General features: G+C 40.3%; 2 protein-coding genes and 1 non-coding gene across 4 annotated transcripts; 2 read left to right on the forward strand and 1 right to left on the reverse strand.

The window, feature by feature from the left end:
• Positions 1-2,694: 2,694 nt before the first annotated feature.
• LOC131951170 (uncharacterized) lies at positions 2,695-13,424 on the forward strand. Its single transcript, XM_059313495.1, has 7 exons — positions 2,695-2,747; positions 3,915-4,165; positions 5,367-5,422; positions 6,342-7,648; positions 8,658-8,799; positions 10,656-10,807; positions 12,981-13,424. The coding sequence occupies exons 2-7, from the start codon at positions 4,072-4,074 to the stop codon at positions 13,252-13,254; spliced, it is 2,025 nt and encodes a 674-aa protein (XP_059169478.1). The 5' UTR covers positions 2,695-2,747; positions 3,915-4,071; the 3' UTR covers positions 13,255-13,424.
• Trnam-cau (transfer RNA methionine (anticodon CAU)) lies at positions 12,818-12,889 on the reverse strand. Its single transcript has one exon. It is a non-coding gene; the product is annotated as a tRNA-Met (tRNA).
• Positions 13,425-15,513: 2,089 nt separating the features above from the next.
• Positions 15,514-22,974, forward strand: LOC131951168 (uncharacterized). 2 transcript variants are annotated; one of them, XM_059313494.1, is made up of 4 exons: positions 15,514-15,597; positions 18,637-18,739; positions 19,281-19,436; positions 22,703-22,974. In XM_059313494.1, exons 2-4 carry the CDS (start codon positions 18,682-18,684, stop codon positions 22,951-22,953), a joined length of 465 nt encoding a protein of 154 aa, XP_059169477.1. In that variant the 5' UTR covers positions 15,514-15,597; positions 18,637-18,681; the 3' UTR covers positions 22,954-22,974. The 2 variants fall into 2 exon arrangements, with proteins under 2 accessions (XP_059169477.1, XP_059169476.1); XM_059313493.1 differs by having other exon boundaries at positions 15,527-15,782.
• Positions 22,975-25,542: the final 2,568 nt, after the last annotated feature.

Here is a 25,542-nt window from a genome sequence, read left to right on the forward strand (position 1 = left end):
GGTTGTTATAGTAAGTGTTGATATGGGTTGATACAGTAATTGTTGATATGCTTTGTTAAAGTAAGTGTTGATATGGTTTGTTGTAGTAAGTGTTTATATGGTTTTTATAGTAATTGTTGATATGCTTGTTATGATTTGTTTTAGTAAACGTTGCTGTGCTTTGTTAAACGAGTGCTGATATGTTTCTTTATTTTAGTTGGTGTTAATACTCTTTGTTTTAGTAAATATTGATATGCTTTGTTAAAATTATTGTTGATAATAATATTGTATTGAACAGCTTTGTCATAATCAGTGCTAATATTCAGTGTTGTGTTGTTGGTATGTTATAGTGAATGCTCATTAAAAGTGTACTACGTCATAGCGTAAAATTATGACGTGATATGCAAGTAAGTATCGAACATTCTGGCCAAAATAAAGCTACTTATTTGGTAAAGTGTGTGTGTTTTAATAGGGTCGTCCATAGGGGTCGTCCATAGGGGTCGCCCATAGGGGTCGTCCATAGTGGTCGTCCATAGGGGGTCGTCCATAGGGGTCGTCCATAGAGGTCGTCCTTAGGGGGTCGTCCATAGGGGTCGTCCATAGGGGTCGTCCTTAGGGGGTCGTCCATAGGGGTCGTCCTTAGGGGTCGTCCATAGAGGTCGTCCATAGGGGTAGTCCATAGGGGTCGTCCATAGGGGTCGTCCATAGGGGTCGTCCATAGGGGTCGTCCATAGGGGTCGTCCTTAGGGGGTCGTCCATAGGGGTCGTCGATAGGGGTCGTCCATAGAGGGTTGTCCATATGGGTCGTCCATAGAGGTCGTCCATAGGGGTCGTCACGCTTCTAGGGAGGGAGGGGAGTTCGCACTTTTTACGACGATGATTTACAAGAGGTAGAGGTGAGGGGTGGGGGGGGGGGTAGAATGACTGACGACACCCACTTAATTAATTAATTTTCTAACATTAATTTATAAAATTAATGTTAGAAAATTAATTTAAGTCGTTATTTCGTTGTTGTTAGTTTTTTATAGACAGTTTTTTTAAATTGTATTAAAATACTCGCCGTTGGCCGAGCTCAGTAAATATCTTAGAAAAGAAATCGATGTTTAAAAAACAAACACTGTAATTTATGACTTGCTCCAAGGTGTGGCTTTAGAGGAGTGAAAAAGGGAGGGGAGAGGGGAGTCTACCTGGCTAGTTGCTTCAAATGTCAGGACATTAAGAGACTAAATGTGTATTAGCAAAACTAAATGTGTATTAGCAAAACAAAATGTGTATTAGCAAAACTAAATGTGTATCAGCAAAACTAAATGTCTATCAGCAAAAGTAAACGAATATCAGCAAACCAAATGTGTATTAGCAAAAACTAAACGTGTATCAGCAAAACTAAATGTGTATTAGCAAAACAAAATGTGTATTAGCAAAACTAAATGTGTATTAGCAAAACTAAATGTGTATCAGCAAAACTAAACAAATATCAGCAAAGCAAAACGAAATGTGTATAGTAAAAACTAAACGTGTATCAGCAAAACTAAATGTGTATTAGCAAAACTAAATGTGTATCAGCAAAACTAAACAAATATCAGCAAATCAAAACGAAATGTGTATAGTAAAAACTAAACGTCTATCAGCATAACTAAATGTGTATTAGCAAAACAAAATGTGTATTAGCAAAACTAAATATGTATTAGCAAAACTAAATGTGTATCAGTAAAGCTACATGTGTATTAGCAAAACTAAATCTGTTTTAAAATGTCTCCAAGTGTGTATTATTTTATCACCTAGCTATGGCCTACTTAAGACGTTTATTGTTCAACTCTTCATTATAAATGTCTCGACCCCTCCCCCACACAGCCTCCCCCACCCCCTCAACTTTTTAGTGACACGTAAAACGCTTTTTTTCTCCATCCGCCCAGAATTACATTTTTATTTTTACATCAGTATCCAATCCAAGTTCTAGTTGATTGTTCTAATTTTGGTTTGATGTGTTTGGAATTAGTGAAATCTTGTGATAGGGGCTGGTATCACATCTGTACTGCTTGAAAATCTGACGAAAGTAGTCGGTGAATAGCATCATTCGGTTAAAAAGTATTTCAAACGGTAATACCTTTAAAAAACTTTAACAGGAACATTGTACATATAGTACACATTTTAAAATTTAAAGTAAAGTATTACATACAGTATTAACTTTAAAACTTCTACAGGAAAGTATTACATACAGTATTAACTTTTAAAAACGTACACAGTAAAGTTGTACAGTATTAGATTTTATTTAAAACGTTTCAAGTTGAAAAACAGTAAAGGAAAGTAGCCTACTTACAATTACTTACATATAATACATTTAAAAACGTTTTGATATTTTAAATTATCACTCGTGTCATATGCAATAAATTTTATTCGATTAAATCAAATGTTCCCAGCAAAGTTGCTTCCACATTACATGTAGCTCAAAGTTTCTTTCAGGCAACTTATGTATTTGAATGTTTCAGTGACACTGAGAATACGGTATTTTCACAGTGGACGAAACGCTTGCTCAAAACTCTGACAAAAACCAGTAACTCAACAGACAGCCAACAAGGGAGAGCAGTCTAAAGCACTACACTAACTTCAGCTGTTGTGTGTGTTTGATGCAGTAAACACCACACGACTTGCAGACCAGGAACTCAGCCGTTGGTGGCACTCCAAGACTCATAGAGCAGGACTGACGTCTTTGCTTTTGGTTTAAAATTCATCTGATTGCTGACGTCATGATACAGTAGAGCTTTGACACAGTATGCACGTGTATGCTATAGTGTGTCTCTCTGTGTCTCAGTGTCTCTTTACACGTGTGTTATAGTGTGTCTCTGTGTTACACAGTATACACGTATATGCTATAGTGTGTCTCTACATGCTGAAGTCTATCTACACGTGTGTGTTATAGTGTGTCTGTGTTAGTATGCCCGTGTGTGCTATAGTGTGTCTATCTGTGTCTCAGTGTCTCTCTACACGTGTGTGCTATAGTGTCTCTCTACACCTATATGCTATAGTGTGTCTCTACATCCTTATGTCTATCTACACGTGTGTGCTATAGTGTGTCTATCTGTGTCTCAGTGTCTCTCTATACGTGTGTGCTATAGTGTCTCTCTACACGTGTATGCTATAGTGTATCTCTACATCCTTATGTCCATCTACACGTGTATGCTATAGTGTGTCTCTACATGCTGAAGTCTATCTACACGTGTGTGTTATAGTGTGTCTGTGTTAGTATGCCCGTGTGTGCTATAGTGTGTCTATCTGTGTCTCAGTGTCTCTCTACACGTGTGTGCTATAGTGTCTCTCTACACGTGTATGCTATAGTGTATCTCTACATCCTTATGTCCATCTACACGTGTATGCTATAGTGTGTCTCTACGCCCTTATGTCCATCTACAGGTGTATGCTATAGTGTGTCTCTACATCCTTATGTCCATCTACACGTGTATGCTATAGTGTGTCTCTACATCCTTATGTCCATCTACAGGTGTATGCTATAGTGTGTCTCTACATCCTTATGTCCATCTACACGTGTATGCTATAGTGTGTCTCTACATCCTTATGTCCATCTACACGTGTATGCTATAGTGTGTCTCTACATCCTTATGTCCATCTACACGTGTATGCTATAGTGTCTCTCTGTGTCTCTATGTTACACAGTATGGACCTGTATGCTAAAGTGTGTCCCTATGGTATACAGTGTGCATCTGTATGCTATAGTGTGTCACTACAGCCTTATGTCTCTCTGTGTCTCTATGCTACATAGTATGGACATGTATGCTATGGTGTGTCTTTGTGTCTGTGTCTTATCATTTTTTTTTCATTTAATTTTTAACTAAATCCTACAAATCCACTGAAGTAGCATTAATTTAACCCAAATGTAGTACTGTTTCTAGTTAAAGTAACAAGACTGTTTCCCTACCCAGAGCTGAGCCTACCAAACTACGGCTCCTAGAGCTGTACTCCACCAAGCTACGACTCCCAGAGCTGCCCCACCACGCCACGGCTCCGACAGCTGCCCCCAGCAAGCTCCAGCTGGCGAGGTCGTTGAGAAAAGGCTACCTGACCGTCTGCTACAGGAAAATGTTGAGGCGCTGGAGGTCGCCCAAGAAGATTCTCTACGCCGCGGCCATTTTGCTGGTGACCATAGTACTTTACGCTATGACGAGCTCTGATGGTAGGTGGGGGGGGGGTTTAAGGGTGGATGATGAGTGGATTAGGATGGTTGTGAGCGAAAGGATTATGAAACAAATATTTGGGTTATTTTTTATTTTTTTTAAAGGTGCTTTTTATGAAACATGGTTTTAAGGCAGTGTGGATAAAAATGTTTAAACATTAACTGTTTCATAACGTTAACTGTTTCATTACATTTACTGTTACATAACATTAACTGTTACATAACATTAACTGTTACATAACATTAACTGTTACATAACATTAACTGTTACATAACATTAACTGTTACATAACATTAACTGTTACATAACATTAACTGTTTCATTACCTTAACAGCTTCATTGCATTAACTGTTTCATTACATTAACTGTTTCATTACATTAACTGTTTCATTACATTAACTTATATATTACATTAGCTGTTTCATTACATTAACTGTTTCATTACATTAGCTGTTTCATTACATTAACTGTTTTATTACATTAACTGTTTCATTACATTTACAGTTTCATTACATTAGCTGTTTCATTACCTTAACAGTTTCATTGCATTAACTGTTTCATTACTTTAACTGTTTCTTTACATTAACTGTTTCATTACATTAACTGTTTCATTACCTTAACTTTCATTATATTAACTGTTGCATTACTTAAACAGTTTCATTACATTAACTATTTCATTACATTACCTATTTCATTACATTAACTGTTTCATTACATTACCTAATTCATTACATTAACTGTTTTATAACATTACCTATTTCATTACATTAACTGTTTTATTACATTAACTGTTTCATTACATCAACTGTTTCATTACATTAACTGTTTCATTACATTAACTGTTTCATTACATTAACTGTTTCATTTCATTAGCTGTTTCATTACACTAACAGTTTCATTAAATTAACTGTTTCATTCCATTAACTGTTTCATTACATTAACTGTTCCATTACATTAACTGTTTCATTACCTTAACTGTTCCATTACCTTAACTGTTTCATTACATTAACTGTTTCATTACATTAACTGTTTCATTACCTTAACTGTTTCATTACATTAACTGTTTCATTACCTTAACTGTTTCATTACATTAACAATTTCATTACCTTAACTGTTTCATTACATAAACAATTTCATTACCTTAACTCTCATTACATTAATTGTTTCATTACCTCTACTTCTCAACTTTTTCTTTTTCAGAATACGTGGACGAGGTGAACCCTGAATGGGTTTTGCCGCTAGTAGCTCATAATAATGTAAGTACACCTATAACATTACAGATAGGGGAGATTATGCAAAAAAAAATAATGTTCAGGGGCGGTAATAAATTAAAAACGCTTTAAATCATTTTGTGATATAGAATTATCTCGTTTAACAATACTTTCTGTTAAATATATTGTAACTGTTTGTATTTTAATACATTCAAATTTTAAAGTATTTTTTACGAGTATTTTGTTATTTTATTATTTTTTTAATGAAATATACTTTGATTGCAAAACATTATGAAAGTTTAAAAAATAAATATTATATTATTTCATAGCAACTACTATTTAACAATGATCCTGGCGCTTTAAGATGCACTTTTTATTATTTTAATTATTGTTATACATTAGAGCAGGGGTCGGCAACCTGCGGCTAGCGATCCGCATGCGGCTCCTTTGATATCAAGATGCGGCTCTCCAGCTCCTTGAACAAATACTAATAATCTTAATAAAAAAATAAAATATTTGTAATAAAAAAAATGTTAGTGGCTCTTTTAAACCAGGGAAATTTTGAAAATTGTTACTTTTGGCTCTTCCGCTTCAAAAGGTTGCCGACCCCTGCATTAGAGAGAAAAAAAATTAATTATTTTTTTATTTATACGTCTTGTATTAGATCTATGTATAAGACTATAAGTAAACCAACTTAAATGAATGAAAGTAGGCTACAAGTAAGAAAGAAATATTACTATTGTAAATCTGTATCAGTCCTCACAAGCCGGTGATAGAAACTGTAATACTAAAGTGAACACACACAACTGACGCTGTAAATTACATGTTTGAGGCAAAAAAAAAAGAAAAAAAAAATCTCCCCACCCCCCAACCTCCTTACTCAATCCTGCAACTTTGAGCTTCTTGTTGCCTACTAGAATCCCATTAGATTGAAGTAGTTCCAACTTTTTATTTCACCTGACAGTACCGCGTGAATCCAGTGCTACAGGAACCCCTGCAGCGCCTCCCCCTGGGGCCGTTTGAAGACGTGCCGGTGCTCGTGGACGGGGAGCCGCCCAGTAACAATGCCGCGGGGGCGCCAGGGGGCGGAGACAGCGCTGCGGCACCCAAGCCCGCGGCCCCGGCGTTGGGATCTCCAGGGGCCGCTCCCTCAATGGGAGCTGGAGCCCCTGCTCTTGGAGCTGCCGCACCCGCTTTAGGAGCTGGAGCGCCTGTTTTAGGAGCCGGAGCACCCGCTGTCGAAGCTGGAGTACCTGCTGCAGGCGCACCTGTAGCAGGTGCACCTGCAGTAGGAAATGGGGCACCAGTTTTAGGAGCTGGTGCACCTCCTGTAGGAGTGGGACAAGGTGCGCCGGCTCCTGTTGTGGCAGGGGCCCCGGCTGCCGTTTTCCAGAATGCCCTTTTTCCTCCCGCGCCGGTTCCACAGTTTCAAATAGTACCAGACGCGGCAGTCCTGGGATCAAATCCAGCTGCTGCCCCAGTAGTTCCGGCACCACAAGCTCCGGCAGCATCGGGCCCTCTAGCCCAACCGGTTCCGGCAGCGTTCGTCCCACTAGCCCAACCGGTTCCGGCAGCGTTCGTCCCGCAAGCCCAACCGGCCGTACCTGCAGTCGGTGCAGCTGTGCCCGGCGCCCTTCCTCAAGCAGGCGCAGCACCGGCTCCCCAGCTACAGCCGGGTCAACCAGCTCCAGCCGCACCTGCTGTTGCCCCGGCTCCAGTACCCATACAACCCGCAGCCGCACCGGCCCAAAACCCCGGACCCCCCGCCCCCCAACCCGCAGCCAAACCCCTCCCAGACTTTGCTAAAATCACCACCGAGATGAGCCGGCGCCTAGCCTACACGCGAGGGGAGTGCGAGAAGTTCAAAGTCCCGAACAACGTAGAAACGGAAGTCTACGTCCTGCCGCAGCTCAACATTTCCTACTGTAAGATCCCCAAGGCCGGCTGCACCTATTGGGAGCAGGTCTTCTCCTACCTCAACAAAAACCCATCAGAGCTCACCTACCTGGGCATCAGCTCGCCCTTCCAGATCTCCAAGTTCGACATCCGCTACACCAGCCACTTCAACCTGCCGCGGCGGGACTTCAAGACACCGGAACACCAGCAGGAGATTGTCAAGACGACGCGGGTGCTGTTCGTGCGGCACCCACTAGAGAGGTTGTGGAGCTGCTACCTAGAGAAGTTCTACCTCATCGACTTCTGGACGACCGCGGGCATCACGATGAAGACGGCGGGGGCGGAGAACAAGTGTCCAAAGTCGATTACATTCAGGTAATTTTTCGATTACATTCTGGTAATTTTTCGATTACATTCAGGTAATTTTTCGGTTACATTCAGGTAATTTTTCGATTACATTCAGGTAATTTTTCGATTACATTCAGGTAATTTTTCGATTACATTCAGGTAGTTTTTCGATTACATTCAGGTAATTTTTCGATTACATTCTGGTGATTTTTCGATTACATTCTGGGGATTTTTCGGTTACATTCAGGTAATTTTTCGATTACATTCAGGTAATTTTTCGATTATATTCTGGTGATTTTTCGATTACATTCTGGTGATTTTTCGATTACATTCAGGTAATTTTTCGATTACATTCAGGTAATTTTTCGATTACATTCAGGTAATTTTTCGATTACATTCAGGTAATTTTGCGATTTCGTTTAGGTAATTTTATAATCGGTAACATTTTCTTGTACATTCATTTAGATGGGTTCTATTTATAGACACCATAGATTCTACCCCCACCCCCACCCCTCCCGCTTCCCCACCTCGTAATTTGAAAACCAGTTTGTTGAGCTAACGTTTACCTATAATCGTCCCATCATTTTTTCAAGCCATGTGGGATGTCTTCATGACAATAGTTTTTAGATTATCTAGTCTGACTGTCTGTACGTGTTGCGCTAGACTGACTCTGACTCTATCGAGTCTATAGATAGCAAATATTTTTAACTCACAACTAACCAGGATAAGTTGTAATGCAGTTGGTGTAATTCTACCTGTGTTATTATTGTTTATAATTTTGCCGTGATCATATTATGTATTTATACGTCATTACTGATGTTTTGACCTTAGCCTTGATCATGTGACCTGTTCATACATCCTAATCACGTGACCTCTTTATACATCATTACTGATGTTTTGACCCTAACCCTGATTATGTGACCTGCTTATATGTGATTTGTGATATGTTTATCCTTGCCATGATCACGTGACTAGTGTATACGTCATTATCGATGTTTTAACCCTTACCCTAATCACGTGACCTGTTTGACCCCAGAGAGTTCATCGAGTTCACGCTCCCCCTGCTGAACGAGCACTGGTCCCCCATCACTGAGCTGTGCAACCCCTGCGTCTACCAGCCCCACGTGATCGGTCACGTGGAGACCTTGAGGGACGACACCTACTACACGCTCAAACAGGTGACAACACCCATACTTTTTAGACTTCTACGTGTTAGCTTTAAACTAGCAGCATACCCCGACAAAAAGATCCCGACAAAAAGGTGCCGATATATTAACCCTCGACTTACGTACAGGTCAAAATAGCCTGATAAAAGAGTTCCCGTCAAAAAGAATAATTGACAATTGTGTTCTCGACAAAATGTCTCACAATAAAAAGGCGTATGACTATATGATCCAAGATAAAAACGGCCCCAGTCTTTATGGCTCCAGACAAAATGACTCATGTCATTAATAAGCCCGACAAAAAAAGTGCACATTAACGGGAGCAATCTTACTAGGTTTTTTTTTTTTTTTTTACATCTAACCCCGACTAGTACCATGTTGTTGATTTTTCTTCAGTATGACGCGAGTCTCCTAATGCTGCGCTATAATCATTGATTTTCTCGAGCCAACTTTCTATTGTTGTTGATTTCCCCGTGTCCCTAACCTTGCCGCCCCATGTTGCCGTCTCTCTACGTCACAACCCAGCACGATCGTGGTTCTGTGTGGCTCTCGATATTGTCTAGGTGGTTTTATTGTTAGATCTAACGTACATATACAGTTTACATATGTAGCATGTAGCTACCTATAGCATGTAGCGACCTATAGCTTTAATTTTAATCACAGTTTATATGTGTAGTATTTAGTGACCTGATATGTTTGTAGGTGCAGTTAAATACAGTCCTTAAGTATTACAGATTATTATACATGTAGCCTAATGTGTCGGCTACTTGTACCCCAATGAGTCTCTACCATGTCGCTACGTGTAGCCTGTGTCTGTAGTATGTCGCCACCTGTCGTCTAATGTGTCGCTACCTGTAGCATGTCGCTATCTGTACCATGTGCCTGTAGCATGTCGCAACATGTAGCCTAATGTGTCTGTAGCATGTCGCCACCTGTAGCCTAATGTACCTGTAGCATGTCGCTACCTGTGTAACTTGTCGCTACCTGTAGCCTGTGCACGTAGCATGTCGCTACCTGTAGCCTAATGTGTCTGTAGCATGTCGCTACCTGTGTAGCTTGTCGCTACCTGTAGCCTGTGCACGTAGCATGTCGCTACCTGTAGCCTAATCTGTCTGTAGCATGTCGCTACCTGTAGCCTAATGTGTCGCTACCTGTAGCCTAATGTGTCTGTAGCATGTCGCTACCTGTAGCCTAATGTACCTGTAGCATGTCGCTACCTGTGTAGCTTGTCGCTACCTGTAGTCTGTGCACGTAGCATGTCGCTACCTGTAGCCTAATGTGTCTGTAGCATGTCGCTACCTGTAGCCTAATGTGTCGCTACCTGTAGCCTGTGCACGTAGCATGTCGCTACCTGTAGCCTAATGTGTCGCTACCTGTAGCCTGTGCACGTAGCATGTCGCTACCTGTAGCCTAATGTGTCGCTACCTGTAGCCTGTGCACGTAGCATGTCGCTACCTGTAGCCTAATGTGTCGCTACCTGTAGCTTGTGCACGTAGCATGTCGCTACCTGTAGCCTAATGTGTCGCTACCTGTAGCTTGTGCACGTAGCATGTCGCTACCTGTAGCCTAATGTGTCGCTACCTGTAGCCTGTGCACGTAGCATGTCGCTACCTGTAGCCTAATGTGTCGCTACCTGTAGCCTGTGCATGTAGCATGTCGCTACCTGTAGCCTAATGTGTCGCTACCTGTAGCCTGTGCATGTAGCATGTCGCTACCTGTAGCCTAATGTGTCGCTACCTGTAGCCTGTGCATGTAGCATGTCGCTACCTGTAGCCTAATGTGTCGCTACCTGTAGCCTGTGCATGTAGCATGTCGCTACCTGTAGCCTGTGCATGTAGCATGTCGCTACCTGTAGCCTAATATGCCCGTAGATGCAGCTCGACTGGATCTTCAGCGAACAAGAACGTCTGTCACGTGAGGAGAACCAGATGCTGGACATGGTCATCTACAACTACCAGATCCACAGCATCCACTGGTACAGCTTCTACCATAGGTGTCTCTCACAGCGGGAACTGGCCAGCAGGTGGGTACAGCTTCTACCATAGGTGTCTCTCACAGCGGGAACTGGCCAGCAGGTGGGTACAGCTTCTACCATAGGTGTCTCTCACAGCGTGAGCTAGCGAGCAGGTGGGTACAGCTTCTACCATAGGTGTCTCTCACAGCGTGAACTGGCCAGCAGGTGGGTACAGCTTCTACCACAGGTGGGTACAGCTTCTACCATAGGTGTCTCTCTCAGCGGGAACTGGCCAGCAGGTGGGTACAGCTTCTACCATAGGTGTCTCTCACAGCGTGAGCTGGCCAGCAGGTGGGTACAGCTTCTACCATAGGTGTCTCTCACAGCGTGAGCTGGCCAGCAGGTGGGTACAGCTTCTACCACAGGTGGGTACAGCTTCTACCACAGGTGGGTACAGCTTCTACCACAGGTGTCTCTCACAGCGTGAGCTGGCCAGCAGGTGGGTACAGCTTCTACCATAGGTGTCTCTCACAGCGTGAGCTAGCCAGCAGGTGGGTACAGCTTCTACCATAGGTGTCTCTCACAGCGTGAGCTGGCCAGCAGGTGGGTACAGCTTCTACCACAGGTGGGTACAGCTTCTACCACAGGTGGGTACAGCTTCTACCACAGGTGTCTCTCACAGCGTGAGCTGGCCAGCAGGTGGGTACAGCTTCTACCACAGGTGGGTACAGATTCTACCACAGGTGGGTACAGCTTCTACCACAGGTGTCTCTCACAGCGTGAGCTGGCCAGCAGGTGGGTACAGCTTCTACCACAGGTGGGTACAGCTACCACAGGTGGGTACAGCTTCTACCACAGGTGTCTCTCACAGCGTGAGCTGGCCAGCAGGTGGGTACAGCTTCTACCACAGGTGGGTACAGCTTCTACCACAGGTGGGTACAGCTTCTACCACAGGTGTCTCTCACAGCGTGAGCTGGCCAGCAGGTGGGTACAGCTTCTACCACAGGTGGGTACAGCTACCACAGGTGGGTACAGCTTCTACCATAGGTGTCTCTCACAGCGTGAGCTGGCCAGCAGGTGGGTACAGCTTCTAGCGCAGGTGGGTACAGCTTCTAGCGCAGGTGGGTACAGCTTCTACCACAGGTGGGTACAGCTTCTATCACAGGTGGGTACAGCTTCTAGCGCAGGTGGGTACAGCTTCTACCACAGGTGGGTACAGCTTCTATCACAGGTGGGTACAGCTTCTAGCACAGGTGGGTACAGCTTCTACCACAGGTGGGTACAGCTTCTACCACAGGTGGGTACAGCTTCTATCACAGGTGGGTACAGCTTCTAGCACAGGTGGGTACAGCTTCTACCACAGGTGGGTACAGCTTCTACCACAGGTGGGTACAGCTTCTATCACAGGTGGGTACAGCTTCTAGCACAGGTGGGTACAGCTTCCATACAGGTGGGTACAGCTTCTACCACAGGTGGGTACAGCTTCTACCACAGGTGGGTACCGCTTCTACCAAGGTGGGTACAGCTTCTATCACAGGTGGGTACAGCTTCTACCATAGGTGGGTACAGCTTCTACTACAGGTGGGTACAGCTTCTAGCACAGGTGGGTACAGCTTCTAGCACAGGTGGGTACAGCTATACAGGTGGGTACAGCTTCTACTACAGGTGGGTACAGCTTCTAGCACAGGTGGGTACAGCTTCTACCACAGGTGGGTACAGCTTCTACCACAGGTATGTACAGCTTCTACCACAGGTGGGTACAGCTATACAGGTGGGTACAGCTATACAGGTGGGTACAGCTTCTAGCGCAGGTGGCTACAGCTTCTAGTCCAGGTGGGTACAGCTTCTAGCACATTATCAGCGCAGCTTATTCATAAAATCGCATACATATTTAGCGTCCAATGCTTTTTAAAAATAAAGCATGTTTTTATTTCCTGTGCATTTAAAAGCTTAATATTTAAAAGTGGTTTTTTTTTAATATATTTTTTTTATTCACAAGCATTAAAATTAAAAAAAAAAAACACAGTATTTATTAGTAAGGTTATGAATGTCTATTCCTGAAGCGACGAAAAAAAAAATTAGCAGAGCGTGGTTTCGATCCACGGACCTCTGGGTTATGGGCCCAGCACGCTTCCACTGCGCCACTCTGCTACTATGAAAAATTACTGTTTTGTAATATTTATTATACTTAAGGTTCTTCGCTGTTCGAATGTAATCATTGTCATTGTAATCCTATTTTCAGATTGTGGGACGTCTTTAAAAAAGTCGGGTACCTCTCCTCCCACGCCGCCCTACCGGACAACCTACCGGACTACAACCAGACGACCATCATCCGGGAACTCAAGTCCCAGTTCCGGAAGTTCCCGCTGAGCCCCTCCAACGGGCGCGCCCAGCAGCTGAAGATGATACGGCGAGACTTTGACGCCCTGCCCAAGCCCATCCTGGCCAAGGTGCTGGAGCGGTACGCCATGGACTTCCAGCTCTTCGGCTACAATACGTCACTTCCGGCGTCTTAACTTTAGAACCTTCTAGTCCAAAGTTTATTTAATTCGTGTATATGTGTGTGTATGTGTGTGTGCTGTCATTAGCTGGCACTTGTTTGATTGTCTTTGATTGACATTTTTAATAATGATAAATTGTGGGCGTCGTTTCCAGGGTATCCAGTGTTTGTTTCTTTGCAGCGTCTCTCGGGGGGGGGGGGGATACTGTCTTCCCCAGGAGCACGTCCACACCCACGAGACGAAATAGAAAAAACTATAATTTATATAAAATATATAGTGTAACCAGTGTGTCGTCGTCGTCCCGCACCCCCCCCCCCCCCACATGAAGTTTAAAGCGACCCCCACCCCCCACCCACCCTGAGATAATTGTCTTAAAGCAACCGTAGTTGTAGTTGGGGTGTACACACCTCCTAACAGTCGAAGTTGAAGACGGGCGTAAATTGGTAAAACTTTAAATGTATGCATCTGTAAATCTGTAGCAGAATGAATTGAATAGAACTGTATCATTTTAATAAGTCCTAGGACACAGACACCCCTTCACCTGAATGGCTATATGTATATGAGAATAAATGAAGACCGTATGTTGTGTTACAGCGTACTGAGCATGTAGGTTATAATGTAAGAATTGAGAAAAACTTTGTTAAAGTCTTGAATCATCATCTTTTCCCTTGTGCTGCCGGGCATATTGAGCCGACTAAGAAAGCTCTTTCCTCTTTTTGCCTGTCTCTGGCAATTTTCTTGGAATACTTGAACATACTTACATACTTACAAATAAAATTCGTCGGTTCGTTTCGGGGTTTGCAAAGATAATCTATTAATGTTATCATTTTCATCTTTAGAGAAATATTACATCAAAATCCTTCTGTGTTCTGTATATCTAGTGTGTGTACATTGTTTGGGGACTAGAAGTGTGAGTGTGTGAGCGTGTCATGTTAGTGTCATATGTCAGTTTGACAGGTGAGCATTGGAGCAATGTGTGTCAGTGTCATGTCAGAATATCCTGCCAGTATGACGTGTCATTGTTTCATGTCAGTGTGTGGCGTCAGTGCCTTATATAATAATGTTATTGTGTCCTTTCAACACTGTGTAGGTAGGCCTTATATCAGTGAGCCGGCTCGACAATGTTTACAAGTCCATCAAGTTGATTCCCCAGCCCTTTATATGAGTGTTCTAGGCTCCGTTGTTTTGCTCCACTTTATAGGCTACTCTATCAATAGAACAAACTACCTATTAGGCAAAATGTCTGTGTATAAACTTCGTGCAATGAAGTAATCATTGAAATTGTGGCTGTTACTTTTGTCGATTTTTTAAAGAAAATAAAGTGAACATTCCCCAGTCCGTAAGAAAAATGTTCTAGGCTATCGTGTGTCGCTACTCCACTTTGGTGTTAAATTACCCTCTGATGTGACCTAAACCACATTCCTTGTTAGGTCAAATGTGTGTAACAAAATACAGCCCATGACGATACAGCTAAAATCTTACAAAACACGATAGGATTTCATTTCTTCTGCATGTAGCTTTACGTGACATGCATTGTTATAAAAGGAATATTGGCATTTGAGTCTAGCCCAACAAAATTCTAATTAAACTATTTAAACTTCATGCGATATATTTAAATAGAATATGGTTTTTATTTTTCATTGGTTTCAGACTAATCAGAGTAAATAAATATTTACTTTTTGATTATGTTGTTTTAGTTTTTTTGTTTTCTGTGGGTTTTTTGTTGTTGCATATTTTGGGTTTTTTTTTTTTTGATGTTTTTTGTTGGGTTTTTTACCGAACTTTGCATGACATGTGATGAGTTTTTGTGGTGACATAGTTGAGTGCTAGAATTGTATGTATGTCATCGATTGTGTTTTGTGACGTCATAGATTCTGTGTTTTCTGACGTCATAGATTCTGTGTTTTCTGACGTCATAGATTATATGTTTTGTGACGTCATATATTATGTGTTTTCTGACGTCATAGATTATGTGTTTTGTGACGTCATAATTTCTGTGTTTTTCTGGCGTCATAGATTCTGTGTTTTCTGACGTCATAGATTATGTGTTTTGTGACGTCATAATTTCTGTGTTTTGTGACGTCATAGATTCTGTGTTTTATGACGTAGTGCAAAGACCCATCCAGCAGGCGGACCTACCTTGTACAGATAATTAATTGCGGGTCATTATTCACCTTGATGAAAACAAAGGTACAACAAAGCTCATTGGCCAGACGTTTAATTTTCTCACCTGAGAGATTCACCTGTCTCTTCCCCCCCCCCCCCCCTGCAAATGTCTTTAATTGACAAGGATTTACCCTGGCCCCAGGCTCATTAACTTCTGTGCTGGATCCTGTTGGATACACATAAGACAATCAGGTACAACACATCAGCCTAACAACTGTTGGATGTGTTGTTGTGACGGGTAGATATTTCAACGATTGTGTTCGACAACATCAACAGTTACCACTGTATCATTGTGTGCTAGATAAAACGTCAATTAACGAATTCACTGGGAGGAGTTGAATGATCTAACACTGACTTAACTGTTGACTCAAGCTCAGGTAAGACAATAGATGGAGAGCTCAGGTAAGACAATAGATGGAAGATTTAACGGTTCATTACATATGTAGTTGGATAGCGTGACGTCTTGTAAACGGTTTGTGGTCAAATCTAGCCGTACAAGATAAATTCAAACCCAATCATTGCGATATCCTCCTATAGTGCCATACAGTGTTATTTGGTTCAGTAGTTTCATGGCAGCTGCTTTCTCTTAAATATTTGTGTCGTCAACCCGCGGATCCAGAGCCGTATGTCGCTCTTTAAGTGGCCGAATGTGGCTCTGTTTGTTAACTCTTTAAGTGGCTGAATTTGGCTCTGTTTTTGTCTCTGTTTGTGGGCTTTTGAAGTGGCGAATGTGGCTCTGTTTGTTAACTCTTAAAATTGCTGAATTGGGCTCTGTTTGTCAGCTGTTACAACGTCTTAACAAAACTATCGTGACAAAATGTATAACATACATTTGTTTCCGTGAAGTATCTGCAGTTTAAGATATTTTTTTTCATTCCTAAATAACTAATGGGAAGATATTTTTAGCCCATGGCTCGTCCTTCTAACAATGTTTGTTGGCACGTCTAGTGGGCACGTTGTCAGTGTTTCTTCCAGACTTTTTTCTCCGGGGGTGCACTTGAAATTTTCGGGCGAGGCGGACAACAATTTTCGGGGAGGGGGGGGGCGGTAGACTTTCTCCGGGGAGGGGGGCGGGGCGGTGCCCCCCGAAGAGATGCCTGGAAGAAACTCTGCACGTTGTGCTGGCTGTTGTCATGTTGTATTTGCTGTAACTAGTAAAACAGTCGAACTCTACCTCATCTGCATTAAAAGACACCCACAACATAACTTTTTACTTTCTCCGAGATTACTTTCTATTTGTAAGCAACTGTTTGACTTTACCTTGAGAATAGACTGTAATTGAATAATACATTTCACAATACTATAGCATTATTTTAGACCCAATGTAAAGCCATAGTAAGCCTTTAATAATCTTATAATAGCCAACGTCAAACCTCAACAAAACCCCTGACAAACCTGCTTTCGCCCGCACTTCACTTGATCCCATCTCAGATTGTATCACGTCTAGCTACACACGGAATTTTTACTTCAGCCCATGGTGGGGGGGGGGGGAAGAGAGAGACGTTAAATTATTGTTATGTAGGTCACGTGTCTTATAGCCAGAGGGGCGTGTCTCCCTTGTGCTGACGTCATGGTATAGTTTTAAAAATGTGCACTATTGTCCAATACAGGGTTATAACTTAACAACACATACATGAAGAGTGGCGATAAAAACAGCGCTCAGACACGATAAAACATGTTCAAACCTTAGGAATTCTCAGATTTCAGAATACATAAACAGTTGATAGAACATTATTGTTTGCAATACAGAAGAGAAAAACAAATCTTTTAGTTGTTTGAATATCTCAGCTTGTTTGCTTGATAAGGGTTGTGATTATGGGATATAAGTTGTGATTATGGGGTATAATTTGTGATTATGAGATATATGTTGTGATTTTGTGATATATGTTGTCATTATTTGAAATATGTTGTGATTAATAATTTTCATTTATTATATAAGTTGTGATCAGTGGCGGAACTAGAAAAGAAGGGCCACCCCGCAAAAAAAATTCTGGGCCCCTATATATATATATATATATATATATATATATATATATATATATATATATATATATATATATATATATATATATATATATATATATATATATATACATATATATATATATATATATATATATATATATATATATATATATATATATATATATATATATATATATATATATATATATATATATATATATATATATATAAACACAGAATACGAACATAGTATATCATTTCTGGTCTGATCGGGTTTTGAACAAAAAGTCTGTTGTTTTTTTTTTAATTAAAAGATATTAAATCAGTACCGTTGTAGATCTGTTTGTTATTTCAAAATAGGGGGGTGGGGTATCTGGCTTTTTGTGAAGATGTGTGATGGGGGGGGGGGTAAAGATCGTCAAAAAAGCGTGACGTCTTTTAATGGATAACCCCAAAACAAAAATAAGTAAACGTACATACGACCGATATCTCTCGAGTCTCGAGTGCAAACCCCCTGGCAGAAAAGACTCGATCCTTTCCAACACCAATAATTAAGAACGAAGAAGAAGAAGAACAACCAAAATTATTGTTATTATATACTTTGTGATTATTTGTAGAGTATAGAATAATACAAAAAAGTATATTTTACATTGTAAAATCACAATTGATAGTGGGCCCATAACCAACCCTATAAAGAAACAAAAGTCATCTAAATATCTAGCGGCCTCTTTCAAAAGAATTTTGCCGACAACAGCGTGTGTATTATTGTAAGAGAAAGACAATCTAACCGCAGCTACAGTATTCTTTTTACAAAACAACCATCCAGTCAAAAATGCAAGAAAATTTATTTTTTTTTTACTATAAAAAAATGTACTATGGTCGGCTCTGGGCCCCTAATTGGCGTGCCCCCCCCCCCCCCGCATTGCGGGGTCTGGCGGCACTGTAGTTCCGCCCCTGGTTGTGATTATGTGATATAACTTGTGATTGAGTAATGATTATTAAATTGTGTGACGATTCTTAATCTTCCACCAATATTCACACGTCATATTTGTTACGTGTTTAAATCTGTGAAATAATAAATGCTTTAATAAAAAGATTAGAGAAACCTATTATGTCTTGCAGAGTGTATAGTCCATGAAGATACAAAATTTCCTAACTCCAACACTTGCTATAAAACCTAACAGTCACGATATAACTATCCCTAACCCAAACTCCATTTACCAATTCGTACTAATATCAACGCCTGTTCTGATCAAATGTTTACAGCGTCCATATTGCGTCTACCCTGTTCAGAGTCAGTGCAAGAAAGTTATGACGCTGGCGTCATCTATAGTGGTGGCTTTAATTAGTCTGATCCACACCGCTAAAAGTAAGTTACAAGTCAATCCTAATTAATGCTCGAGGGTTTAAATTCAAATGTTGCAACACAAGTGTTTTCTTTATCAGGGAGAAAACAATATCGAGGAAACAAAACATCCCGACAAAAATACCCCTACATATTGTCCCCAGACAAAAAGATCGAGTCAAAATGGCCCCGATAACAGGGCTTCCTACAAAAGGGCTAACGAAAGTGTAGATAACATAAAGAATACGACAAAAAGGCTCTTGATAATTTGGCGAACGATATGCCTATATTGGCCCCCGATTTAATGACTATACAATTTGGCTCTAGACAATAGGGTCCACGACAACTTACGACAACTGTTAACTCGCAATATTTTTTTAAATGCCTTAGTGGGTCACGGAAGCGTTGTATGTTGCTAAATTGACGGGGTTCACACACATGTTAACTAACACATGTTAATTAAAGCTATGTTAATTAAATACATGTTCTTTAACGCATGTTAATTAAAGATATGTTATTTAAATACATGTTAATTGACTTATGCCCCCCCCCCCCCTCGTGTCAGTTGATGCAGGTTTGACCTGCCTGGCGTGCTCCTACACGTTTGCTGGAGAAGACGGCAGCACGGACCTCCAGTGTGTCACAGATGTGTACAACTTCACGCGTACATTCCACGTCTCGTGTACACACGTGTGTGTCACTAAAACAGTTTATACCAGAGGTTAGTGAGGTTAAGTCGGGAGCTTAAAGTAGGAGCTTAAACTAAGGGGTTAAAATATGGGGATAAAATAGGTGGTTAAAATAGCAAGTTTCGACATGACAATGTGGAGAGTTTTGCCGTGTTAATATATAAGAATATTCGAGAAGTTTAGGGGAGATCACTGCCACTTTAATTCTTTTGTGCTTCTTTCTGTGATTTTTTTTCAAACAAAACCTGCGACTTGATTTCCAAATTTTGTTTCTCCTGTAACTGTTTTTCTGTTCACCCACAATCTTCCATTTCTCCACATGTAACATCGTTCAGACATTTTTCTGGAGTGGGAGCCGACACTGGTATAATTATATATTTTCTATATAAAATATAAATGTTCTTTATATTGTCCGGGGGTAGGCGTGGGCGTGCTCCACACACACACCCTGAGAGATTCTTAAAAGAAAAAATGGAATGGATAAAGTTAGCTAGTTCTATACCTTTCTATCTAGAGTATGGGCAGTATTTCTTTAAGACTCTTTTCTCGGGGGGGGGGGGGGGCACTTGACATTTTCGGGGGGGGGGGGATGGCGGCCTCGATTAAAAGTATATATTTTCTATATAAATTCCATTTCGTTCGGGGGACGGTAGACTCTCACTAACCCTAACCCCGAAGAGATGTCTGGAAGAAACACCGAGTATGGGCATCCAACTACAGCTCTCTTCTTCTCTATCCAGCTAAACTATGGGCCGCCATCTAATAAAGGGTGGGGGGGGGGGGGGGGGGTTCTAAAAATGTTAGATACCAAAGAATGGTGGGTTTTTTATTTTTTAGAAATATACAAGGGTAGGGGCGGGTAATAATAGTCTATGTGTGTTATTTGATATAGCACAAGCTAGAGACCCTACGGCGCTCTGACTCTAATCCTAAGTAAGGTGCAAGAAACAGAACCTAACGTGTATCTGGGTCAGTGGGGTGTAAGTCATGTGACCTTGTCGAACACTTTTACCACAGGTAGCCTACATATACTTGATGGTATGGTTACAATATATTTTGTCATGCTTGTTTAAAATAATAAACCATAATTTAAAATAAAATTTTAAAACATTTCAAACTTTTATAACAGCAAGCTTTTAAATGCACTGAAAAGAAAAATAAACCGGGAGTGATATCCCCTAAACTTTCTCGAATATTCTTATCTAAAACAACAGGGGATGGGAACTAGGGATATAGACATGATTTTTAATCCAATTTAAATACTTAAACTTTTTAAAATAGAATAAAATCTCGTGTAAAAAGAATTGCACATTAATTGAACGCCAAATAAAGATGGGCATAATAGTGCGCAATATTATTAGTACTTTATAAATTTACATGCGTTTTTTGAGAAATTGGAAATAGCGTAAATTAGTACTTCCGATCAACGGAAATTACTCAAAATTTTACAGAAGGTAGAGAATTAGATCTTTTACTTACATGTGAAATTTTATTTATCTATCTGAAATAGTACTCAAGTTATAGGCTTTTGAAAAATTCAAAGTTGAAAAAGATCCACTTCCGGTTATCGGAAATCGCTCAAAAGTTGATACGGATCTTCGATTTTGATAAAATACTTGTATATGAAATTTTATCAACCTTGCTGTAACGGTACTCAAGTTATCGTGTTTACACACACACACACACACACACAAACACTCACTCACACAGACACACAGACATACGGACAAGATTGCAAAACTATGTTTTTCTGTATCAGTGAGGTGTAAAACGTCGAGATTTGCAAAAATCTCGATTTTTTTTTTCTTTTTGCACGATTACAAGACTTTCTCTATACTTTGTATATACGAGAAAGTAAAAAAACAAGTTAATTAAAAAGTCTAGTGACAATTTTAGCGCAATTTCCTTATGTTATCTAAAAATAGCTCTGTCGAAGCGTAAATGAAGAGCAGGGTTAGTAAAATCATTGGTTAGTTATTAAAGCGTTTTTTTTTTTTTGTTTTTTTTTCAGTATTTTACATGTTTTATTTACAATAGAGTTACATGACTAAAAACCATTGCGCGCCTACTGAACGTGATGACGCAGCCATTGAACGTGATGGCGCAGCTATTGAACGTGATGACGCGTGTGGTGTGGTTGGAAAAAATGCCTACTAATTCGGTCCAAATTTTAATTAATTCAAAAAAAAATTTGTGACCGAACGAAAGGATATTTTTGAAAACTTTCTTCGGCAATATTGTTCTAAATTATGGCAGGAATCGATTGGTACATGTTTGAAGTCGCTAAGTTGTCAGGTTGCCGAGATATGGGCCAAAAACTGAATTTTGTCGAGGTTTTTTGGCTTTTCCGGGAAATACATGAAAGAAACCCGGATTTTTTATGGCCTATGCTCATTCTCGTAACTTGCTTAACATAAATGCTTTTGGAACTAGTCATCGATATTGCTTCGTTGAGGAAGAGATACGACTTAAAGCCCGGACACACATTCATCCATACATTCATTCATCCATTCATTCATCCATCCATTCCCAGAAATGACGAGTTAATAAACGCAATTCTCCAGAATGGAAATTGCGCCAAAAAATTGATGGTTAAAACAGGTCAGAGATCTTACGAGCGACCAAAGCTTTGATTAAAGAAAGCAAGTTTTTTTTTTTTTTTTTTTTTTTTTCGGTGCATTTAAAAACTTATTATTATAAAGGTATTTTTAATATATTTCTTTAATTTTTTACTAATTAGTAATTTGTTCCCAATGAAGTCAACAGTAAATACGGCTAAAAATATTTGCTCTAAAACTCAATCAGTAACTTGCCATGTCTGAAAGTGAAAGACAATCATCTTCCTGTTCTTAGTCCACAGTCGACTCTCAGTTGAGATAGCAGCCAGTTTTTACCAGTTCATCGCTAGTTTAATTACTTTTATCTCCCCTTTTGTTATTGAATTTAGTGAATTTTTAAAGTATAGTGCACTGAGGAACCTAATTGTCTAATTTCGTTAAATAAAATAGATATTTTTGTATTGTCATGGGAGATAATTGTATCTTAACAATGTTAATGAAATTGCTGCATTATAGGGCTGGTAAGTAGGTCACCAACCAGTTCTATGGCTCATGCAGGTTTTATTTAGCCGTAAAACTGGTTGGTGACCTACTGACCAGCCCTATTAGTGGGTTAAAATTGAGTTACAAGATTTTCCACTAACCCATAAACAAGACAGTCAGACACTATGAACAAAATAAAAGCTTTTCTATGAATGAGTTTAAAACGAAACCAATCTTAGCCCTCCATCTTGCCCCAGATTACAAGCGCATCAACTCGATAGCCCGGGGGTGTGGGTTCGAAGAGGTCAACAAGTGCGACCTGCCGGACAGCGTGTACCCCACCTGTGAGGTGTCCTGCAAGTCACGTGACGCCTGCAATGACCAGTCAGGTGACCTGTGGTCCATGATGGGGGACCCTGGGAACGGTTCACCTGAAACCTCCGTCTCTGCCGTCACCTGGGTCTTGTTACACCTGGCTGTGTTGTGTAAGACGATGACGTCAGAATAAACTCATAATTGTTGTTAATCATTTCTTGTTTTGATTTCCTCATTCCTGAGCTGTGTTATGTGCACTGATAGATGTGATATGTGCACTGAGAGATGTGTATAGAGATATGATATGTGAAGATAGATGTGATATGTGCACTGAGAGATGTGTATAGAGATATGATATGTGAAGAGAGATGTGTTATGTGCACTGAGAGATGTGTAGAGAGATGTGATATATGCAGAGAGATGTAATATGTGCAGAGAGATGTGATACGTGCACTGAGAGATGTGATATGTGCAGAGAGATGTATTATTTGCAGAGAGATGTGATATATGCAGAGAGATGTGATATGTGCAGAGAGATGTATTATGTGCACTGAGAGATGTGTAGAGATTGGCGGATTCGTACAAAAAAGCTTTGAGTCTGAAGTTTTGTTTTAGATGTGTCATGTTTCGAAACTAAAACACTTTACATTTAGGCAAGTAGGTCAGTAGCTAAAAACCATGCCAATCATATCTATGTAGTATATCTGTAAGCACATATGATCGGTGTGGCCAGACCCATCCCGGCGCCCGGGCACAAGCTGTCCCCCACCCTCGGGGGCAACCTTTCAATTTAATTGTCAAACTTTCGATTTGCACCCGCCCCCCCCCCCCCTTATATTTTTTATATTTATAATGCAAAAATGCAGCTAAAATGAAACTTTAATTTGTTTATCAAACTCATTTAGGCGCCCCCCTGAGGTCGGCGCCCGGGGACATATGCACCCCCCCCTCCCGGCCCCCCCTTCGCTACGTCTCTGGATGTGGGTTAAACAAACCCTAGTTATCGTTGTAATTGGCTTGTCAAATTGTAATGGCAGTATGGAGGAGAAATAGAACAAGACAACACCTGATATAGGTGGGGTGGCATTAATATACACAACTAATTTAGGGTGGCATTAATATACACAACTAATTTAGGGTGGCATTAATATACACAACTGAATTAGGGTGGCATTAATATACACAACTGAATTAGGGTGGCATTAATATACACAACTGAATTAGGGTGGCATTTTTATACACAACTGATTTAGGGTGGCATTTTTATACACACAACTTACGTGGCATTATTTTACACAACTGATGTGGGGTGGCATTAATAAAGACACACTTATGCCAGGTCATAGAAACAGCTGAACTCTACTTTATTTGTCCCATGGACCGCCATGTTTTCTTTTCTATTTTGGCTCTAGTTGAGGTGAACGTGAAGCCTCTCACAAATTTAAATTGGCTCAATGTTTGTGTGACGTAAAACCTCTGAGAAAACTTTTTTAGCAAATTAACGTAACCTTAGAAGTTCCCATGAAAACATGTTTGAAACATAAAACCTAGTTTGGCCTGAATACTAAACATAAAACCTTACAATGGTTTGGCCTGAAAATAAAATCTCAAACTCTGTAGCCGGGGGGGGGGGGGGGGGCGTTCTTCCTTGTGTTGAGGTCTTGGTGTAGTTTAAGAACTGTGCACTATTGTCCTATATAAAACAGTTACATAAAGAGTAACGATTAAAAAAAAACACGGATAAAGGGGTCATCCATTTATGACGTCCACACGGGAGGGAGGGGGAGGAGGGAGTTCGAAAGAAATCGACTTTTGTGGACAATTGTAAACTGGGCGGGGGGGGGGGGGGGAGCGGGGGGTTGTCAGGTCAATGTGGACGTTCACTGGTTAAATTTAACATCCAAATTCTAACATCTAAAAAAAATGTTTAAAAAGAAATAATTGAATTAAAAAGAAATAAAAACTGCATATACGATTTATGAATTAAATTGGCAGTTCTCGTGTTTAAAAAAAAAAATTCTTAAAAAAACGTTTTAATAACAAGCTTTTATGTAATAATGCACTAAAAAGTAGAAAATAAATTATAGACTACTATTTAAATAACTATAAAGAAAAGCGTGGGTGTCTTCCTTAACATTAGTAAAGGTATCCAATAGATACTAAACTGACCCACGCTATTCCTAAATAATTAATGGGAAGATTTTTTAGCCCATGGCTCGTCCTTCTAACAATGTTTGTTGGCACGTCTAGTGGGCACGTTGTCAGTGTTTGTTCCAGACTTTTTTCTCCGGGGGTGCACTTGAAATTTTCGGGGGAGGCGGACAACAATTTTCGGGGGGGGGGGGGGGATGCGGACACTGTCAAGAGTATATACTTTCTATATAAATTCCATTTCGTTCGGGGGGGGGGGGGCAGTCAGGGGCGGATTAAGCTTCTGCGGGGCCCCTGGCTGAAACTTTTTCCGGGGCCCCCTAAACTATATATATATATATATATATATATATATATATATATATATATATATATATATATATATATATATATATATATATATATATATATATATATATATATATATATATATATATATATATATATATATATATATATATGTGTGTGTGTGTGTGTAGTTTATATAATGACATCACAAAACAGAGGCCTTTCCAAAAAATAAAGGTTGAATGGAATAAGCTAAATGTTAACAGAAGCCATGGCATATACAAAAAATGTTACATTAAATGTAATGTTAAATTACATTCAGACTTAAGAGCATTTAAAGTGA

Source organism: Physella acuta, unplaced genomic scaffold (genome assembly GCF_028476545.2).
Source record: "Physella acuta isolate Inbredline_101_S28 unplaced genomic scaffold, ASM2847654v3 ptg000803l, whole genome shotgun sequence".
Lineage (NCBI taxonomy): Eukaryota > Metazoa > Mollusca > Gastropoda > Physidae > Physella > Physella acuta.